At 41.8% G+C, this 22,350-nt stretch overlaps 1 protein-coding gene across 1 annotated transcript in view; it reads left to right on the top strand.

Moving 5' to 3' along the window:
• Positions 1-22,350, top strand: part of T265_01856 (hypothetical protein) — a gene marked incomplete at both ends in the record, with an annotated part of 42,540 nt that overhangs the window by 10,254 nt on the left and 9,936 nt on the right. The window contains 10 exons of the mRNA XM_009165966.1: positions 1,489-1,751; positions 4,096-4,404; positions 5,578-5,697; positions 6,144-6,267; positions 6,325-6,587; positions 14,467-14,775; positions 15,109-15,390; positions 17,753-17,873; positions 19,096-19,358; positions 21,712-22,023. Of these exons, the coding sequence (XP_009164230.1) occupies positions 1,489-1,751; positions 4,096-4,404; positions 5,578-5,697; positions 6,144-6,267; positions 6,325-6,587; positions 14,467-14,775; positions 15,109-15,390; positions 17,753-17,873; positions 19,096-19,358; positions 21,712-22,023 (2,366 nt within the window). The remainder of the gene's footprint in view (positions 1-1,488; positions 1,752-4,095; positions 4,405-5,577; positions 5,698-6,143; positions 6,268-6,324; positions 6,588-14,466; positions 14,776-15,108; positions 15,391-17,752; positions 17,874-19,095; positions 19,359-21,711; positions 22,024-22,350) is intronic.

Below are 22,350 nucleotides of genomic sequence, written 5' to 3' on the forward strand. Positions count from 1 at the left end.
CGGAAGACCTGTTATAGGTATTGATACTTCCAAAATCAAGCTGACTTCTTCTTGAGGCTATACCGAATGCATTTTACGGGGGATAGAGATAACTGAGGTAAAGAATGTAGTACCACTAAATTATAACTTTGTTGAAAGGAGAGAAACAAACATGTCGCATAGTTTTCAAGTTTGAAAATATTTTGCGGAGATTCCTTGCTGAATCTTGTCTACCTAGGAGAAAGTGATGTCCCAAACTCAACAATGTTTCTGACTTGCGGAATCCAATTTGAATTCAATCCTCAGAAGCAATATAAAAATAAATTCAAATGGAATGTCACAACGCTTTCTGTGGATGCATACCGATTTCAAATGCAAGTGAAGATATATTCTTCTTTTGTTCATGGACATTTCAGTTTGTCATGACTTACACATACTGTGCGTGAGTTCGTTGCGCGGATAAATAACTGCATTCAAAAAGAAACCCAGACACAAATCTATACCTGGTTTCTTCACCCTATTTGGATTAAGGCAAAAAAGGTGGATCAAAATAAGTGTGGTTAGGTCACATACTAACGAAACTTATGTGGTTTTCAATTGAGATTTTGTCCTGTGAGTGAAAACAATTTATGAATGCATTTAAAGGAACAAAATCTCAGTTGAAAAGCCATAAATCTCTTCACAACACTATCTATCTACAAGCAGCTCGGGGGAAAGCTAATTTCATCAGGTAAGCAAAATCTCCATATCAGAAGTCATCAATCGAGAAGCCACTTGACACGTGACCACATGATGTGAATCCCGTGAACGAAAATGAGCGGCGCTGTATCCTGTCCAGATACGACTAAATTACTCTGCTGATCAACAATTCGTAGTCGAACGGTTTAAACTACTAGCCGGCAGCTCGCGGGTTCTAGACTCTGTGGAGTTTTGTGAGATGCGCACTGTTGATGAACGGTTTAAATAGCCGGCAGCTCGCGGGTTCTAGACTCTGTGGAGTTTTGTGAGATGCGCACTGTTGATGATTGGCAATAAGGATGAAACAAACGTACAGTGCTCCTCGGCTTTTCTCCAAAAATTAACTTCACTTACAGGGCAAAATCCTGATTGAAAATTTCGAAACTACTTATACTACCATCAGATATATCGTTACCAAGTTGTATGTGACAGCTTTAATACGATAACGTCTTATCCCTAGCTGTCGGTTTCTGTACAAGACAGTCAAATATCAGTATTATTACTCTTAATAGTACCCCTCGAAACTCACAGTAGTTCGCCATTTTTATACAGACCATGAAGTATCGCAATCTTATATAGTATTCACTACAAAGTCTGTACAGATAGCATGATGATGAATGTGAATTAATCCCTCACGACTTCTTTTTAGATTAAGCGAGTTTGAGAAATACCGAAGATGAATAGAGTTGCCCTACCTGAGAATAAAAACTACTGATAGCAAGAAAACAAACAAACATATACTCACTTGCTGTCCGTTTGCACCTTTTTAAGCCTCCGAACTGATCACCCGACATATTGAGGAGAAATCCGGAAGGGGGCTGGAAATTATTTCCATCATGCAAAGAGGAGAAGATTTGTCCGATATTCTTGTTTTCAACATTGTCAATGAAGCATTGCAGTCTCCGGAATGCAAAGAAAAAGGTTACATACTAGATGGAATGCCAAATTACAGCGAGAAGCTTCTAACCATTCCCACTCAACTGGAGTTCCTAGCTCGAGTCTATCCCGAACCGGCTTATTGGGTCCTCATCGATGTGAGTTTACTTCTGATGGGAGTGTCGCTCACCTCTTGGCAGGTAACATTTCACACGTTTATTAGGCACTTAGTTCATTGATGGCTTCTGAGTTGCCCTTGGTGGATAAGTCTGATAAATACCCATCTGCCACTGCTGGAAACTGAATTAGTTTTCTTATCCAACTGAGGTCTTTTACAAAGCATATACCGAACAGATCTTCCAGTGCAATTTAAGCATGCCAGGAGGTATGGCACTGCAGCTAAGGATTTGTAATCTTTCCTGACCAGGTTTGATAATCAGTTTTCATGATGCTGCATGACATCTGGTCTTGTAAATGCGCTCATAATCGGTTGCACGAAGAGGCCTGGTCGATATGCGGTGAAGTTATCAGCTAGTCTCTGGGGTCGGGCTACGAAAACCAACAAACCACCGTGAGGATTACTGAGGTGTCAGCTCCCGTTTAAAGGCAGCGTGCCACAAACTGTTGTTGATTTGCCTGATATCGCGTTCGTCTTCAATAGGCTTACATATGGATTATCCGTTAAGGTAGCTAGGATGCATGCCTCCACAAACCCCTATCGCGATTCGCCGATGGTGGGCTTGTGAGGCAACTCATGGGCTTGCGACGACTGTTTCTCTTGGGGCGATTTGCGCGTGCACGGAACTAGGGTGAGGCCTAGGCCTTAGCAACGCAAGTGTCTGGGTTCTCTCTAAGGTGGATGCACTTGAGTGAAGGGAATCCCTGTCCTGGATTCCCTCCTGGATCAAAAAAAGGCATACGCAGAGTACGCACTTCATCAGACTTATTCAGATACACATCAGTGACATTATTTTATGCAAAACTTCTACATAGTGATAGTGATCCCTCAAAGCCGATACTAAATAAATTATTAGCATTCATTGGTCTATGATGTGCACATGGACTCCACGGGAAGCGTCACTCCGTTAACTTTTGTGGAGCGAAAATTTTGGCGCACAAGTTTCTGACTGAAGGATGTCATGAGTCGATTTCCGTGATCGTCCAATAGTGGTTCCGTTTGCCCCCTATTTATGCGGTATTCTTATCTTCTACAGCCGACTGCCGGGCTGTTCTCAGCCCAGAATTCCGCTTCAATATTGAATAACGACTCACGCCCTTGAAGTCGCTTTGTTTCCTTACCTCAAAGCTCCGCGAAAAAAAAAACAAGACTGCCCTTCTTTGTCGAAACACCGCTTATAGAAAAGTGACTACTCGATTCAGAGACAGTTATTCGTAGTTCTGTAACATTCATTCAGCACTGGGTTTGCTTTATAACGACATGCACCTGGATTGCTTCTAGTATCCAATATGTCGTTTACTGCCTAGCTTTGGATAGACTGGATAGGTTTGCATTCGTATAATGGTCTACGTTCAGGCGACTTTTGACCGCAACCTGTCTAATTGGTGCCAGCTCCTGTCGAGTAATGGGAACTAAGAAGTGATTCCACAAGGATTGCTTCGACAAGTGTATGCCTGACTGATTAACTGGTTCAATATTTGTTGATTGACTAACCGGACCGATGATGGAGTTCCGTCAGAATCAACCTACTTCAAGTGAACAACAAAACGGGATAGCATAGACAAGCCGTTGAATACTTAAATGATAATGTAATTCAAACCTGATGAAAAAAGTATATCAACAAATAGAAATCCTATACGTTCACCGACATCGGGTCTTGTCACAGCAAGATAGAAACTAGATAGTATTGTGTTATCATGAATCAGCCCCATGCTTTGGACTCAATATGCAGATAACTCTTCCGTCGTTGTAAAACTATTAAACCAGGGACTATATTCACCATACTGCTGTGCCACCGTTACTCTACCTTGTGTGAGCCGGGAAATATCAGTGTCAAATAGGCAGGTAAGCTTTATGACAATCATTGCTTCATGAAACAGTTTGGGGACTAACTCCGGATTTCAGTTAGTATATCTTGCAACTTTGGTTGTCAGCGAGCCTGTGGAACACCTGCGTTCTTTTACTCTCTGAATGGTCATTTGTGGATGTCTAATCATGTAATTACTGAGGCATGTCTGCTTCGAACGACAATCGAGGAAGAAAGCACCTCCCGAAAAAATACAACTCATCGATGATACACTCGATGTGTAATGTTTGCAAACTTGATAAGAACTCTTCGACAGCCGGTTTGAAGATCGTCAGGCGAGTTGAGTAAATTATCGTGAACGGGCGATTCATTACAGTCTAACTTGGTGTTGTTTTACTTCACAGAGCAAGCGCTCCTTCTCATGATTTTAACTGTGAACTACTGGTTGCTTTCAATGCATGGGCCACTTAATTGGAAGTTTGGCGGCAATACCGTTTTCATTGTTACCTCTCTCCAGATCCCTGATCCCGAATTACGTGCACGTTGGGAAGCCGTGAGAATCGATCTTGCCACTGGTAAACTGTACCCTAAGGCTAGCTACGATGTTGCCACGGAGCCTACAGGCCACTGTGACTTCCCAGTAGTCGATGAGGAGATGAAGAAACGTCTACTTATTCGGCATGAAGAGCTTCCGGAAAACGTGGAATTAAGCTTCAGATTCTACAACGAACATGTGGAGCAGCCGTTGGATAAATTTATTAAAAGTCTTGACCCCACAACTGTGATAAGATTAGATGGGACGCTGTGTCCAAGGGAGCTAGGGAAGGTAAGTCGCTTGATAGCTATTCACAAAGATTTTGAATGCAAACCTGCACTTTTGAAGAGAGAAGTACCGAGTGTTGAATTTTTCCGCGAATAGTGCAGTTATCTCTCAATTAAATAACACTGTATTAGTAAAATAACACAAAACGAACCATATTCTTCAATTTATGTGTCAAGCAAAGCACGGCAGTAAAAGATTACTGCAAAACACTCGAAACTAGCACGCCTATTTTCTTTTATATTGCGACCTTCAACCCAGAGTTACGTTATTTTTTAGCCCAACAGCCATTGAGAAGCTGTAAATTTACATAAATATCCGTGTGAATGGAGACCTGTGAACTACCGTTTTGCCGCATACGTGATGGTGCAATTTGCTGTAATGTGTTATCAGGACGTTGAGTCACCTATCAGGTTAAATTTATATTAGACAGTATAAATAAATGAATATATATTAAAAAAATATAAATGACATATTCGCCAAAAATCCACTTTTCCCCTTGTCTTGAGTGCAACACAAGATAAAATTTCATGCGATCCGGAATATTTCAGTGATAGAATTTGCTGATTTAAGATGTGTAACTGGTTGGAAGTAAAAAGTAACAAAAAATAGCTTGCCACTCATGCACTATCGCTTTCGTTCAAGGCCTAGGCTGTTTGCCTCTTTTCATTAAGGTCATTTCCTAATAGGACGGAAGTTTTAAGTCCGTCTGTAATTTTCTTATAAAGCTATTAATCAATGTATCGATGTCACAGCACGCTAGATCACTTGGAAAACCTGAAGAAACATTTACTTAACGACTATAAGTTTACTGATGCAGGAAAACATGGGGTTTCAGCTGAACTACTGAGCTCAAAAAACACGAAAAACATACATTTTTCATTTGGATACCTGATTCAATGTCAAGTGGAGGAAATTAGCCAGCCTGTGCGTTTGAGCTTGCAAGAAAAATTTCATCAAATCCACGTTCCCTCAACACTATTTTATGGTTGATCGTTTTAGTTCTGTTACAAAGTAAGTGCTAGGACAAATACCGGAAAAGTGTAGCTGTGGACGATAAGGTCAATTTATCAATCATTCATACGTATAGCGGTTCATATAAGGCCAACTATAACACGAAAGTGAGACTACCGGCATCTCAACCCTTTGTGTACCTTTCGGTTCATTTAACCCATCCAGGAACTATTTCGCAAGCTCAACGATATGCCGTTGCATCAGGAACAGAAACCTTCGTCAATCACAGTAGGCAGTATACAGCGGACCACAACACCGACAGATTTAGAAATACCCGCAGAGTTCGTAAGTCACTTATCACATGTACATGAATTTACTCTCCAAATCGTTACAGGTTGCTGCAAAACAGCTTTGGCAAGGTAAACCACCGCGTTTGGTCATGGTTGGAAAACCTTGCACTGGAAAAACTCTGCTCGCCAAAAAATTATGTACAGCATGGGATTGTCATTACATCAACGGTAAGTAGCGTTTGTTGTATGTGCAAGCATACATTTAAAACCTTTTCAATTTTACAGCTTCCGAACTGATTGCGCAACATTTGGAAGTGGGGACAGGCAGAGGCCAGCAAATTTTAAAAATAATGCAAGCTGGTGAAGATTTATCTGATATCATGGTGTTCAATTTGCTGAACGAGGCCATTCAATCACCTGAGTGCCACAAAAGTGGTTACATTTTAGACGGGCTGCCGAATTATAGTCAACAGTAGGACTTTACTCTCCGAATCGTTACAGGCTGCTGCAAAACAGCTTTGGCAAGGTAAACCACCGCGTTTGGTCATGGTTGGAAAACCTTGCACTGGAAAAACTCTGCTCGCCAAAAAATTATGTACAGCATGGGATTGTCATTACATCAACGGTAAGTAGCGTTTGTTGTATGTGCAAGCATACATTTAAAACCTTTTCAATTTTACAGCTTCCGAACTGATTGCGCAACATTTGGAAGTGGGGACAGGCAGAGGCCAGCAAATTTTAAAAATAATGCAAGCTGGTGAAGATTTATCTGATATCATGGTGTTCAATTTGCTGAACGAGGCCATTCAATCACCTGAGTGCCACAAAAGTGGTTACATTTTAGACGGGCTGCCGAATTATAGTCAACAGTTACTCAATATCTCAACCCAACTAGAATTTCTGGCTCGGCTTTATCCGGCACCCTACTATTGGATCGATTTTGACGTATGTTGCTCCTTGGAGATCCTCATTGGACGTTCGTTTTGTTTCATTCGTTCAACCGTTTCATGGTTACCTCAAGTTTGAGGTGAGTTTTGTTCTCTGTTGTTTCACTTGCTTGCAGCACTAGTATATGAGATTATTCCCGGTAAGAGCGATTAGAACTGATTATTTTGAACGGCGTTCACTCGTGGGATGGCTATCATTCTTCTTTCTAATATGAGTCCATTCAAAGCAAATCATTCAAAATTTAATAGGCAAAATTCTTTTTGAAATCTTTTGAATATCAGCTATTTCAACCTTTGTTTGCTGCAAAACTTGTTCGCAGTATGAGAAAAGTTAGGAAAATTCCACTCGAGATTTCATTCTATAAGTGAAACTACTCGATGTTGAAAAGCAGAAAAGCATTTTTCGGCCGTTTAATTACTATTCGGAAGTGTCAGCAGTGTGCTGCTCGAAGGTGTGGGCACCCTATTCTTGATCGTTTCTGTTAATGATATAAGGCTTCACAATAGGACACCACTCTTCTGCCTTATTTCTGCCATTTACTAAGGCTTTCTTCCTCCATAGTTGTATGTCAGTTGAGCACGAGTAGGTACTACTGGTGTATTGCTGTCAATGATGATGATGACGATGATGATTTGGAACGCCGAAGGAGGTCGACTCTGCCAAGGATTCTGCAGTCGAATTTACAGCACTAATAATCAATAAATTGCCATGGTGAACAGATCAAATTACCAGTTCCCGGCTCCAAAGCACAGCTACGTACCCCAGCTCCACAAATCATCGTGAACGAAACTTTGGCAAATATAATCACTTTGCGAGGGTCTTACAGCTGATATAATGGATATAGAATTAGCTAATCAGACTTTCTGTCGGGGAATGAAAATTATGAGGCTAGCGGTACGTAATAGACAGAACCAATCCATTCACCGGACGACATGCTCCTGTTTCCAACTTTGTTCAATGAGTGACAGACGGCTTTTACAACTGTACCACAAAGACTACACAATGGCACAGTAAATACAAAAGGCTCGAGAAGACTCAGAATTATATGTAGAGTTTTCACGAGTGTCTCAGTTCGACTGGGGGAAATCGTCATTCCTAAATTCGCATGATTATAAGTAGCACACATTTGTTGGCATAGGGACGGATGGTAGGAAATGCTTGAAAAATTTCAAAAGAGCGGATAATTCTGGGCAACCGGTAATCTTAATTTTGATATGGCTTGTCAGAATGTGGGTCACAAAATGGGTGTTTACGATGTTTATAAAAAGTGACAGTTCCATCCTTTATTTATTTTGGGTTAGCAGTCAAGCCGTTGAATCCTATTGCGTTGCAGGACGGATTGAATAATAATGGATGAAACCGAGTCTAACATTTATATTTCTAGAAAGCCAAACACATTTGGGCAAATTTAGTAATGTAATTCGACAACAAACATGCGTCATGATTTTTCACGCGTGTTGTGTTTCAACAGCGTACTGTCTCTAGTACAGCCGTACCATTGCTTTATTCGTTCCTTTAATCATCTTAAATGTGTCCATAGAATTCACGGTGCAGAGCAAGAAAGTCAAGCGGTTACTCCTTGTTTGGTAGCATACAAGCTGTTTTTTCAATTCATTTTAGTAAAAACTGCAATTACGAATATTCGAATGTTGTGAAAATGTGGGCGGTTTGTGGGACTAGATTTTACTCTGTCGGTTTGTGGTATTTCTTTAGCTGACATTTAGTATCCTACAGCGTGCTAATCGCAGAATTATGGTCATACATAATAATCAATTGGCTGTAACACGTTTTTAGTGCCTAATTGTCGTGCCACTCAAACACACACCCAACCTATAATCTCTGATTCACTAAGCTAGAACCGCCTGTGCACCAGTTATATGTACACGCAGGCCTAGCCACCAGCGATCTCATTCTTACGTCAAAACAGTGCGCTGCACTTTTGGGATCATTTGACACCGGCTGCACAGACCCACCATCCAGCCGGATCAGAATGGCTGAGCTGGGAGACAGTGCAACACGCTCAATTCATTGCTGGCTTACGAGCCTCAAGCGACTTGCCCTCTCGGCTGCGCGAGAAATTTTTCGCGAAGTGGCTTGACAGCGAGAGCACAGCTAACATAGCATTGTGAGTCGGGAGACAGGGCAACACGCTTACTTCATTACTGGCTTACGAACCTCAAGCGACTTGCCCTCTCGGCTGCGTGAGAAATTTTTCGCGAAGTGGTTTGACAACGAGAGCACAGCTAACATAGCATTGTGAGTTCGCTTTCTCCGAGGGTTAAGAAACCGGGACTGTAAACTAAACATTGTCCTGGCTTCGTCAGGCTTCCCGTGAGTGAAGCCGGATATATGCGGTACATTCGTGGACTACCAATCCAGAAAACCTTTGGAGAATTCTACCATTATGGTAGGATTCATTCTTCACAAAATACTATCATGCCTGAATAAGGTTGTAAACACACCAATCTGTTAGCAAAAAGGACCTCATGAAGTATCCCTTGGATACATGTAGTGTTTGTGTAGATAATTCCATTTAAAATTCAGGTTCTCCGGAAAGTGGCGAATTGGCTGCTGAAATTCACAACTAAAAAGACCAGAAGACAAGTCGATTGACCATTACCATCAACTTTTCCCATATGCCTGGACGCAAACATTTAAAATACCTAAAATTTTGCGTATTACTCGAATCCAACAGCTGAACTATGAACAACAGACCGCCAGCGATGGAGGTACATGTTATCTTCTCGATATAACCTAGCCATTGTTTGATCAATGAGTGGATTTCTCCGCATTTTTCAGCAAATCAATCGTGATTCCTGCATTCCTATCACAATTGGTCAGAAGTAGTGGAATAAGTACGAAACACTAAAGTCAACTGCGGATACCCAAAAACTTGGCACGAACTTATGATTCAGTTGATTTGTACATTTTCTACTCGATCGTAGGGGAAATCTTATGCGTTTATAAGTAACTATAGCGGAACACGCTAAACATACTTCGGATAATATTGACAACCGAATGTTTCAGTAATAATAGGTTTTTTCTAAAAAGCGGCTTTCACAACATCTATTGATAATCTTTCAATCAGTCAGTTTGTCAGCTACAAACTACGTAATAAGGGTACGATTACTTCGGTCAGCTGAAAATAGGGAGCTTGGTAGATATAGCCAAACATTGGAGGCGATGGCTCTACACACTGGAAGGTGATAGCTTTGATGCACGAGCACCACACACTACGTGATTGAGTCAAGTCTGCTATTGTCATTAACCATTGATGAGTTGAGTCCTAGGGTCTCCATTCAACGAAGCGGTAGCTGTCAATTCGAGTGAGTTTCCCGTTTAGTGATTTCATACTTCTTTGCCAGACCATACACTGTCTACGTCTTGGTAGCTTCCACTCAGCACAGGGCTACGCGAACGGAGGTCTGCGAGGCAGAAGGTACTGTCACATGTAAAGTACATTTCTTAACCAGAGTGTTGGGGATATCAATATCCCCCAAAAAACGCTGTATTTTTATATGTGCTAGCGAACTTCCGGCATCTTCAAGGTCAAACTATGAATAAATCAATGGTCTATTGATTTCCCAAGAAATTTAAATCCGACCACTTATTGACACGATACCATCGTTTTGCTGATTTGTGTTCGGAAGCTCGGGGCATCGCCTGTTGATCGCGTGTTTTTGGATCATTAAAGTTTGTGTCCGAGGCTTTACGTCTTCTTACTATCCGCCGTGCTAGGAGTCTGGATCAAGCAACATAGCTGGGGATAGAGTATTGTCACAATCCGCATATCATATTGTTTGCTCGCTGCGTGACCGAACCGTAACACAGAGTAAATAATGAAACGTGAGTAACCCACCAGTCGTTGGAGAGTTCTTTCTTCCTAAGACCATCTGGCTACCTCGGTATTGCTAAGCTGATTTTCCCACAAGTCCTAGTCTTGGAGACATCGATCGTCAAACATTGAAATCCTCTGTAAGTCCTCTGTGCTTAGAGATCGCGTTTCTTATCCATAAGGCAGTATGGATAGAACCGTCGCAGTGCATAATCTGCCACTGAAAAATAAGCCGACTTAAAGCCACCATCATAAGTGTCGGAGGTTGACGGAAGCTGTCCTGGCTTTCCAGATAAGAGAGGCAACTTTGTCTCCAGCCATCCAACCGGAACTTATACACTAAACCAGGTCAACAAATTTATCCATCACGTTTAGCTACTCGCCTGCGAGCATGAGGTTTGGGTTTGACCCCATCCAGTCTTGTGGTGGCACATTACACTGTGCAAGTGTGAAGCGCGTGATAAAAGATGCAGCACATTAAACAGAGCGCCATCGCTTATCGAACTTTTGTATTTAAGCCTTATGAAAATTCACAGCGAACATGAACTGAACTGATTTCTTGATGCAATCTATGAAGTGGAGATGCGGTACCAGATATTTGACCAGTACGGTTGGGACCAGAATTTATGATGATAAAGTCATCGGGTAGGGTCTTAGCATCATCGGAATGACCGACCGGTGGGCAGTGCTAAATTGCTCCATGTGTGAAATTTAACATCAGCAAGCCGAGGATTCACTGTTCTCATTGGAGGGCATGTTGTTGGTCGTTAGCCGTGGGGCAAAATGTGCTCAACACCTGGATCTTATTGACGGAGAAATCAGCAGCAAACAGTTCATAATAGATGCTTTGAAATAAATTACCAATACTGGTACGCACAACCTCACTCCTATTCTTGGGGGGGGGGAGGGTCGTGCTCAACCCACAGGGGCCACAAGGGGGAGAAGTGTTTGAAAAGTTTCGATAATGGGCTAAACACCCCTTGTTATTCTTGCAGGACATCAGTTTTCAAAACTTGGTTCTCGAGGAAGACGCCCTTATTTCGGATACCTCTTTGTACATACTGCTTTAAATTTTTATGGCAATTTTGTCACAGCTGATGTGCCAATAAATACGGGATTTTTCGCAACGTTCATTTATCAATGGGTTAGTTTTATCAGACCAATCAACTGGACTGTCATCCGGACCCAACTTATTGTTTATTGCATTGCTTCTGTCAGTATAACTGAGTCTGTGTTTGGTGTTCAGAAACATTTCGATTATTCACATTAGAAATGCGAAAGGAATTCTCGGCAATCCAGAATTTAAGACCACGTGACTTTCCAATTTCAAACTTTTTCCGTTGGGTTTGTTTTCCAAGTGAGTGACGAGTGTATCAAGCACCACTACTTCAGGGGATGTTTTATCAAGGAATGTAGCGCAACTTATAGTACTACCTATGCACCCTCACTTTCCTCCATCACTAAGGCATTTTTCTCGACTTTTCACCGAAAGAGCTTGTTTTATTTTAACTGGCCTTGCGTTCCTTTCCATTTATTTACTTCTTACCCACAGCGGTAGCAAACAGCACAACAGCCCGCATCAAAATCCACACACCTTTCCGCTTTAAGCATTCAGGCAACTGCTGGAGAAATTCACGGTGTCCTTTCATTTCATGGCTAGAATATCGACCGGATTGGTGCTTCCGGAGACCAAACAGGACCGCTATTTTTCGTATCTTTACCGCAGTCCTGGTGTCCCCGTTCACTGTGTTGCATCAAAAAGTATTAATTCGATGATACCTAAAGTCTTTAAAATAAGAGACCGTTGTGTTTACTGTGGGAGGTCCGTCCATGCATTTCAGCAGCCGACCCGTGATAGGATGTGGAGATGAAACCCATTACTGGTTCATTTTTTGCAATCCTTTAGTGGTACCTTCACTGACCCACTGGCAGAGATACTGGGCAAAATGTAGTGATTTTTAAATCTTGTTTGTAAGGTGTAATATACCCAAAGGCTTCTCTTGTTTGAACTTTTAGACTGAATCCTTCAATTTCTGTGCGTTTTGGACATTATCATGAATGCTAGTCTGTGGTGTGGGCTTTTAAAGTATGTCTGCCCATAGGGTAGTCTTTTCCCAAGGGAAGTGCCATATGCTAATGACACCTTGTCCTGAAAGCCAGTGACCATGACTGCCTCTGAGTTGTTAACAGACTTAGTTCCGCAATATGGATGACGCAACACTCTTCTGACAACTGGTCGTAATCACATCACCTTTTGTTGGTTGAAGACTGTCCTGTGGACCTTGGCTACTCTTAATAGGATCTGAAAATGTGAATGTGTGGGTCACCTGTTGCGCCCGTAAGGTGGACGGGTACATCGTGTAGTTAACGAAGGCAGCAGTAGAGCTGTGGAGCTCTATAGAGCTCTACAGAGCTGTGTAGAGCTGTTCATGTGAGTTCTTACTCGCCATTTAAGTCCTTGCATGACGCGAAATACCGCAGCTTTATCTATTCATTTCTCACTAGGCAAATTGTAAGTTGGTAAAAAAATTCAGACAGCATTCGTTGGCACATCCATGTGTTCATCATTTGTTGGCCAGGGTTAGCAGAATTTCATTAGAAAAACCCTTGTTTTTAAATCGCTTGTGAGTTTTCGGTCATCCTGCGAAGATCCGTCAATGAGTAACTTTCCCTTCGTAACTGGGTTCACCCATAACCCGATGGAACTCCTGAAAGAAGAGTCACACTAAATACTAGTGCAAAAACTTCGTCATTTATTTGAGCGCTTTGATAATATTACAAAGTTATACATTACCTTGATTTTCTTTAGAAAACAAAGACTGTACAATGACCGGGCTTGTTGTTATGCATACTTTCCTTGTCTACGATATGTTTAGATGCTCGTGGCCCACCAGAATATACAAACTCTGACTCGCAGATTAAATTTTGTATCGCTTAGATTCAGTGGACACTCCTGGTGATTTCCAAAAAAACGGTTTTCAGCGATGACTGTGTATCTGAATCTTAGGGTCTGAAGGTATTTGAGAACAGAATGTGGTTGAGAAAACCTTGATCAGACAGGAGAAAAACCGCGGATACTGTGACATTTAACTGGCCTCGTCGAACCTCCTTCACTTTGCCAGTTTAGGTTCACACATCCACTGATCCTGGAGTGAGGGCAAAAGAAGCATTGAAAAAAGATTGCCAATATGTCTGACATGGTCGACAATTTTGCACTAATCTCATTATTGACAAGTCTCATGAGTTCGGGCGAAACTCAGCTAGGGTACATTTAAAAGGATTGAGTGACATTTGGTGTATAATATGGGACCTTTTAAAATCAAAACAGAGCTGGGTGGAATGAGATGTTATAATCCGACGTTTCGGTAGCCGCGAGCAACCTCTTCCAAAGATTTCTTTTACGGGCTCATTCCATTACGCTGTATTTTGACTTTAAAAGGTTCTGTATAAACCACTAATTCCGCTCATAATTTGCCTAAAAATGGTCATATTTACCGTTTGCCACAATGTGGAATTGAGACTTACCCAACGAGCACTTGTTGGATCTCACCTCTAAAGTAAAAGTCTATCAACACCGGTGTCCAGTTTATTTTACTCGTCTCAGGTTTGCTCACTTTTGTCTTCAAAACTCCCATCTGGCTACTTCAACTTTCTTTCGATAGTGTCCATATGGTGCAGCAATTAGGACGACGGCACCCAGTATACGCGCCAATAAGTGCCCAGAGTGTAACTGACATACAGCCCATTTTTGTACATTAGAATATTTGAGCTGGTGCGTTTGTCACGATTGGATTCTCAGGCGGTAGCCACACGTATAACTCTCCTAGGCATTGTACGAGTGAGATGTGCATAGGGCGGACGTTTAGCAGACTTTAGTTTGGGATTTTATGCTGTGAGGCGTAGAAAAATTACCCTACAAAAACTGTTGGATGCACTACCATTTATAGGTGGCTTTAGATGCATTTTTTGTATACCTTTCTGTTTGTAGATAATCCACTTTACTATACCTAACTATAATGATTAATATGCAAATATCAACAGATATCGGATGAAGAGCTTCGTGCACGTTGGGAAACAGTACGTGTGGATCATGAAACCGGTGCACTGTATTCGAGCGCCAGCTACGGTTTACAATCGGAAGTTTCTGGTAGCTGTGACTTCCCCAAAATTGATGAAGAAACAAAAAAGCGACTCCTTACGCGACATGAGGAGCTACCAGAAATATTGGACGAGCATTTCAAGTTTTACAATGAACATGTCAGTACACCACTCGTGGAGTTTTTGGGACGTTGCTCGGCATCCTCTGTAATCTACCTTGACGGCACGTTGTGTCCAAATGAAATGGGGAAGGTGCGTCCCGCTATTGAACATTTCATGAATGAGATCAAATCCGGTATTTATTACAATCCCGACTTCAGTTCACGCCTTTTTTTTGTCTCCAGCTGTCCCATATCCATGAAGTAACTGTAGGTGTTTCTATTCATCGCATTTTATCTATTGTGCGATCGTTAATCAGTGCCGCAAAACATACACCAAGACCCCATGTTAGTCTGCTCCAGTCATACGGAATCCGAAAGAACAAGCGGAAGTTTATTATCAGTTTGAATATACTATAACTTCTATGATTTTTTCACTTATTTCAATTTATTTCCATCCGGTACATTTATCTCCTTACTTTCTCAGGCTCTCATAGATACCATCAGAGGACTGATAGATCGATTCGGACTCAAGCCGTCGAAGGTTGGCGGAAGTTTGGAAAGGCTTAGAACGGCGTCAATTTCTAAAGGCTCGCATTCAGATACAGCAGGCGTTCAAAATTCTGATGAGCCGGCCGGTCCATGTCTCATTCGGATTAGGAAACGTTCGATTACTGACAATGCGATGGAATACAATGAGTCTGACATAAAGAGCGACGAGCATAAGAATCATGGTTGCTGCCGTGAATGTGGAGCGAAATTCAGCGAAGTAAGGATAATCAACTGATAAGATTATGTGATTTATACAAGTTCACTACCTTAAGTTCAGAAAACGAAAATCAACCGGATTGCAAGGACTTTCACATCAAATGAAATTAGCGTTAAGCTTTCCGATACAGAACTTTCGGTCATATGTAGGTTTGACGATCCTGAATATCAAAAGGAAGAATTGGGTTCTATTGACACAAAGGTAAGCAAAGTTACGTAAACCTTAATGGCCCAAGTTCGTGGCGTCAGCATTTGCACAAGTCTGTCACTGGCCTGGACACTGCAGTGTCGAGATCCGCACACTAAATCACGTCGATCGGAGTGTTGGACCTGCAGTGTTGGTCTGCAGTGTCGTCCCTTCCGAGGGCAATCTCGTGATTCTGATTGGCGGTGCGTCTACAGGGAAATCCTTGCAGAGCAAGTCAGGACAACCTCCGCAGAGTATGAAGAGGTATGAGTAAGCAGGTCTGCTGCGCACATTTACACAAACACACGCACTTGCTAATATACCAGTATCAGACGGGACGACCTTTTCGGCATTGTGAATGGCGGTTACAGATAAGCAAAGTACATGGACAGAGGAAGCAAATTATGTGGAAATTATCAAAACTTGGTGGCTTGCGCCATAGCTTCCATACTAGTCTATTCGGTTTCAAGCTGGACTTTTCCTAAAGACAATCGTTGCCCTGTCAAAAAATATAGCACAGTTTTACGCCACATACACTAAAAACAACTTTTTCAGTCTATTTCGGTTACAGCCAACCACGATAAACCATGAAAGTCATCAGTGAAAGTTACCACTGGGCAAACAAAGATGCCCAACACAACCCGTGCCACCGTTAAATTCAGATTTATTTGTTTACATAAACTGCGTGGGAATACAACTATGCCTGATTTTGGTGAAAGATAAATTGGACACCTCTTTGAAGTAAATGTTTCCGTTCAGTGAGGGTTTGTATCCGCCTGCGGGATCGTAAGATGGACACTGTTGGTGATTATCAACCGGGATGAAATGAGCGTACAGGATTTTTAAGCTGTTTAGTATAGTTTGCTTTGCACAGTGAGGTTTCCATTTTCCGACTTTGTTCCAACAAGTTGCGCGGTAATGGTTATACAAATGGAATTATTTTACCTATTTACGCCATAATGTGTTTCTGAGATTGAGTTAAGTAGGTTCAAGTTAGGTAGGTTCAAGCCATGTTTCACCGGTGGATTTACAGCAGCTTTGATCATGATTTCATATAACATTATATAGGAAGCATCTCATGACTCATAGCCTGAGTGGACTGATCACGGCAACGGCATCTATTCCCCTATTGAAGTGTTCCCTCCATCTGATTATCTGTCATATCGAAACAGCGTTTCAGTGCGGAGCTCATGTGCCATTTAAGCTTGACTTGTTGCAGACATAGAAGGCGAGTGACAGAAACGGTTACATGCGTTAAAATTGATCGCAAATAAGAGTTATCTGTTATATCGTAACAGCGTTTCAGTGCGGAGCTCATGTGCCATTTAAGCTTGACTTGTTGCAGACATAGAAGGCGAGTGACAGAAACGGTTACATGCGTTAAAATTGATCGCAAATAAGAGAGGGCTTACTAACCCCAAATGTCTTTTTTTCCAGCTCCCTCTCGAAAGTTTACATCCGGATAAATAACTGAGGGATGTAGCTGTCATCAGCTTACAAAGCCTACTCAGCAATGAGGCTACACAAAGCGGTTCTTATGCACTTACACTTAGCTTTAAAAAGTAACTAAATGGCTCTTCTGATATAAGGAGTTCGAATATCACTTGATATCGCTCATGTGCCCATCTCACTAGAACGACTTACGGATTCGAGTAGTTTTGTTAATTAAAAACTATGTTGTTGATCACGAGCATGATTCTCCTATCGTCGTCAGTCTATGCCTCTACCAGCCGTTCTTCCAGACAATTATTACAGTACATCCATTGGGAACGAAAATTCTTGACTGAAAATTGCTTTTTGTATCAAATCCCCGTGTAAAAGCGTGCACTCACTGAGGTCAACAACTGTTTTATAGCAAGGTAAGTTTCGCTTCATCCGACTTATAATTTCTTGAAGCGAAGTGCAGTAAAGCGGAATCTGATGTGATGTGGTAGCTTTTCCGACAACTATTCACCTAGGTACTAGGATATAATCAGTGACCTTGAAAAACGGAGTAGTTTCCAAATTGGATGCCACTTCCCGAGAGACTTATGCATACGTATACTCTCTTTTTTGTCTTCGACCTGATAATCGGCAGCTTGCGAAATCGAAAATCGACGGTGTCGACTTCCTAGGTGCTACTTGCGCATAGTTGAGAAAAATTAGTGGTGCTCCTAAAATTTGTCACTCTTTTCAGTTGCCAACTCAAATTTGGAAGCAGAGAAGACCTCGATTTCTCATTGTCGGCAAACCGTGCACCGGAAAAACGACGTTGGCACGATGCATGGCCTCCACATGGAATTGTGAATTAGTCAATGGTAAGCTGTCTCGCGTTTCCCTTCACGTTTTAAGCAGGAGCAGTTTTTTACTTTAGCTGCTGATGATTGCAAGTTCTTCAGTCTTGATTTGATAGAATCACATTTCCGATCAGGTGTATTGTTATTTGCAGTCCGAGATTGTCCGTCTGCGTTAATGACAAGGGGGTAAATTATTTTCAGCACGATATTATTCATTATGGGGGTATATTTTAATATGATTACAAGATATGATAGGAGATCAGCAGATTAAACCGACGGGTCTAACCGTCGGCTGCCGCACAGTTGGGTTATCATCCCTCACTACTTAACCAAGTGGACCGACGGTTGAAGGAAAGAAAGGGGCCAAAATGTGTGGCAGAACACTAGAAACGGTCATGTTTGCTTTTCCGCCTACATTTTGTACGGCCCATCAATGTAGTCTTTCTCATGGTAACGGTTCTGTATTTTTCGGCGCACAGAATTGCATGCAGTCGTAAAGCCGGGTGTCATGCGCTGCACAGAATTAGTTTTTCTGTTTTTAGTTTAATCTTGCAGCCATACCTAGGCCAGCTGGTGGTTTTTAACACAAAGTTGCGTGCATGCCCGTTAATTTAAATCTTCCAGTTAAACGTGCTGAATAGGCACACATTTGTCTCAGGCTTGACCTCTGAGAAAGGTCTTACTCAATTTCTTTTTAGCTCAATTCATTCAGGAAAGTCAATGTTTTGTGAGCGTACTGATGACATAAAACCAAGTAATCGCCCTGTCTCCTATGAAGTTAGCACTGCCATGTTCACGGTGAACTCATCCACTTTTGACGAAAATAACAAGAATTTGTGTTCTGGAAGAGAGCTCATTCAAATATCACTGGCACGGAAATGCACCCATGAGGTCTTAAGACTTGCAGGTTCTTCGATTGATCGGCATCGGACTCTAACTAATTTAACTACTCACGAAGGGTGCTTATTTGGACGTTAGAGTCTTATCCGCATATGAACAGAAGGAAAATATTAACCTTGCTCATTTTCATCTACGACCGAAAACCATTTCATCGTGGACTACTTCAGCATCAACCAGTTTTAATCGAAAGCCATTCTCAGTGACCCAAATGATGTCGACTGTAAATACTCATTTCTAGCTGACCTTGGAATCTATTAGGCCTATCCTGTAGTTCACAGGATTCTCATTTGTCACAAGTCATTGCATATCCATTGATATGTTAGCCGTTACTGACCGTTTCTAGCCAGTGAACTGATTCAAAAACACATGGAGTTGGACGATTATTATGGGAAACAGATCAAGGAACTGATGATGGCGGGACAAGACCTGGATGACATGTTGGTGATTAACTTAATGAAAACGAAATTAGAGTCACCTGAATGCCTGGAAAATGGCTACGTTATTGACAGTTTCCCAACATTCAGTGAGAAGGCTCTGTCTGTGGCGAGGCAACTAGAGTTCCTGGATTCGCTTAATCCTGGGCCGGAATACGTGATCGACCTTCAGGTAAGCATGTTTCATATGAGACATATCTAGGATACGTATATACTAGTTTACCAGCAGACACGCTTTTAGCAATCGAGTGACCTTTGTTAGTGGTCTCATGCCGGTATCAGCAAGATGGTCTCTACGCCATTGTTCACATCCACCGACCATCGCGTGCGACTCATTACAAGTGGACTGATATATCACTATCATCATAATTTCGAATAATGCTCTCAATTTTAATGATCTTAATTCTTGGAGCTTGTGTGATAAAAAGCTGCCCCCCAACTTAACTTACCTAGTTGTAAAAAACGCTCAGTGTACTGAAGAACCAGTAATTGGCTCCCTGATGACTGAGACAAGCCAGTCATGGGAATAACAGGTGACATGGTTTTATGCTCTGTGAGAGGGTGTAACTGCTGGTACGACAACAGTGAATGCCCTCGAGTAGCGATATGGAATTCTGTCGGGTAATTTGAAGTAAGACCCGCTGCGTCCCTTTACTCAGCTAGTCGGACCGTATCCGCCTATAGCTAACTTAATGGCACATTAAAACGTGGAAGTATGATTCTGAAACAATTACTTGCTGAGATCCTAAAACGCCACAGAAGACGGATAAAAGGATTTGAGGACATTTGTAATAGAAACAAGGAAATGAACCAATATCGAGGCGGAAATTCTCCCCTGCCTGCCGTTCTCCTATCTGGTTTAACCAATTAGGTTATCTATTTTTCCACCTTACATTCTTTCAACCTGTAACGGACTGTCAAAACTAGCTACTTTTGGCAAGTACCAATCAGTCATCAGAACACATGCTAATGAGATGACCCTGATTGTCATGTATTATACTCAGTAGCAGTCCGCATGCCGCACATCTATAGTATCATCAACAAGTGCAGGGACAGAGTTCGGTCAGAATTTAGGCGATGCTCATTGCATCTGACAACCCTTGTGATCAGCCATGCTATGATTCACAGCATTGTACCTACTGCCGACTCATCTTTATGCGGATATGGTGGTTTAAATTTTTCAAAAAGCTTACATTACTCAAAAACAACAGCAGTATTTACGAACACCGAGTTCCCCGATGTTTTTAATCCCTGGTCGTAACGTACAATACATACAACCAATTCAATGACTGCCAACGAAGGTCAAATACTTGCACGTTCCACCAAAACTGTATGGCACCCCAAGCTACAGACTCCTCGTGATACAGTGAGATACTTGCTGGAGTTATTGCCCATGGGATTAACCAAGGAGTCAACCGAATACGTAATTCAGAAGCGAGTGGACTGAGCCTGAGATGTGCATTAAATCCACATAGCACAAACAATAAAATCTTTACAGTGTCGATAATGAATGGCTAAGTAAAAGCAAGTGTCTTTTCTTTACCTCAGGAGTAACCCCATATTGGCATGGACTAATTCGCAAGACAGATTGTATGCTACTCACCCTCACCCCTTGCACATCAAACATACTGCATTCAACCGCCCACACAACCAGCTGTCCGCTGGTCACACTCAAAGCTAAATTGCGATAAACTTAACATCACTATCATTAATTCTTGTTGTTTTTGGAAGACAGCACAGCAACATGTTTATTTTATTTTTGGTGTGGTTCTTAGTTCAACCAGTTCTTGACTTCAAGTAGTTTGACTGACTTGGTTCTTAAGGGTTGTTTTATTGACAAGATGCTGCAGTCATTAGCCATTTGTACCTCGAAAATCGTTTATCGTTCAAGGACCAATCGAAACTAATAGTCGGGAATATGATGCTGGGATTATGTTGTTTGTCAGTGATAAGTACCAAAAGATGCAGAGGAGACTTCAAAATCAGAAACGCGCATAAAGGAGACCCGGAATTTAGGAACACTTGATGATCCGTGGAATTGTCATGAAACTATGAACGAAAGATTTGGGCGTCCTACAAGTCTTATTATGAAGTGACAACCACGGCCCTTTTAAAAGTACTACTGAGTCTGGGAATGTCTTTATGTTTCTTTAAGCATGGATTTCACAAACTGAGATAGAGTCGACTCAAGTAGGTGCCTTTGAATATTCCTTAGTTTTTCAAACGTGTGATAGATTTGCGTAAGTAGCGCATCCCGGCTCGTCAAACTGCCAACTTGACACGCATAGAACCCGTTTAACAGCTTCTTAATTCCCCCATGTCCGTGTTTCTTGATAAGTGATTAGATGTGAGACAAACACTGATTATTATTGGGTAAGTGACCACTTCCACAACCCATCACACTCGGCAGTTAGAGACATGTTTGTCCTTTACCAAGTTGTTTAACTATATTCGGTTCCCCAAGAGTGTTTGGAGCTGTTGGCTTACAAATCTTACTATTCCACTTGCACTTGGATACACGTCAGATACCTGATTCGATCATGCGAGACCGATGGAAAGCGGTGAAATTGGACTTGGAAACTGGCGATCTCCTAAGTCCCATATCAAAACAAGGCCGCCACTTGCCAAACTGTTGCTTCGTTGCCTGCACAAGAAAACGACCAAAGAAGCATGGCCAGCTAATCACACGGCATGAAGAACTGGCAGAAAACATGGAAGCCAACATTGCCTTCTATCAAGATGTGGTCGAACCTCAACTACGAGATTGGTTGGAAAAACGATTTGGTGATATGATTATCCCAATGGACGCCGATTTATCAAACGACGAGCTGTTCCAAGTGAGTTCGCGTGCACTTGTCCCATACTGGGAATACGTTCCCAAGTTACTAATTTCGATAAAAATAAATCCCTTCGGAACTATTCAAGAAGTGTAAAAGCTCCAGGTTCCTTTGTGAAGGCCAACAGCCACACTTCTGAGACTATTCTAATGCCTTTCGTAGTGGGAATCTTTCCCAAGTTACTAATTTCGATAAAAATAAATCCCTTCGGAACTATTCAAGAAGTGTAAAAGCTCCAAGTTCCTTTGTGAAGGCCAACAGCCACACTTCTGAGACTATTCTAATGCCTTTCGAAGTGCTTCCAAAAAAACTCGATGTAATCGATTG

Source organism: Opisthorchis viverrini (assembly GCF_000715545.1).
Source record: "Opisthorchis viverrini unplaced genomic scaffold opera_v5_20, whole genome shotgun sequence".
In the NCBI taxonomy this organism is placed as follows: Eukaryota; Metazoa; Platyhelminthes; class Trematoda; order Opisthorchiida; family Opisthorchiidae; genus Opisthorchis; species Opisthorchis viverrini.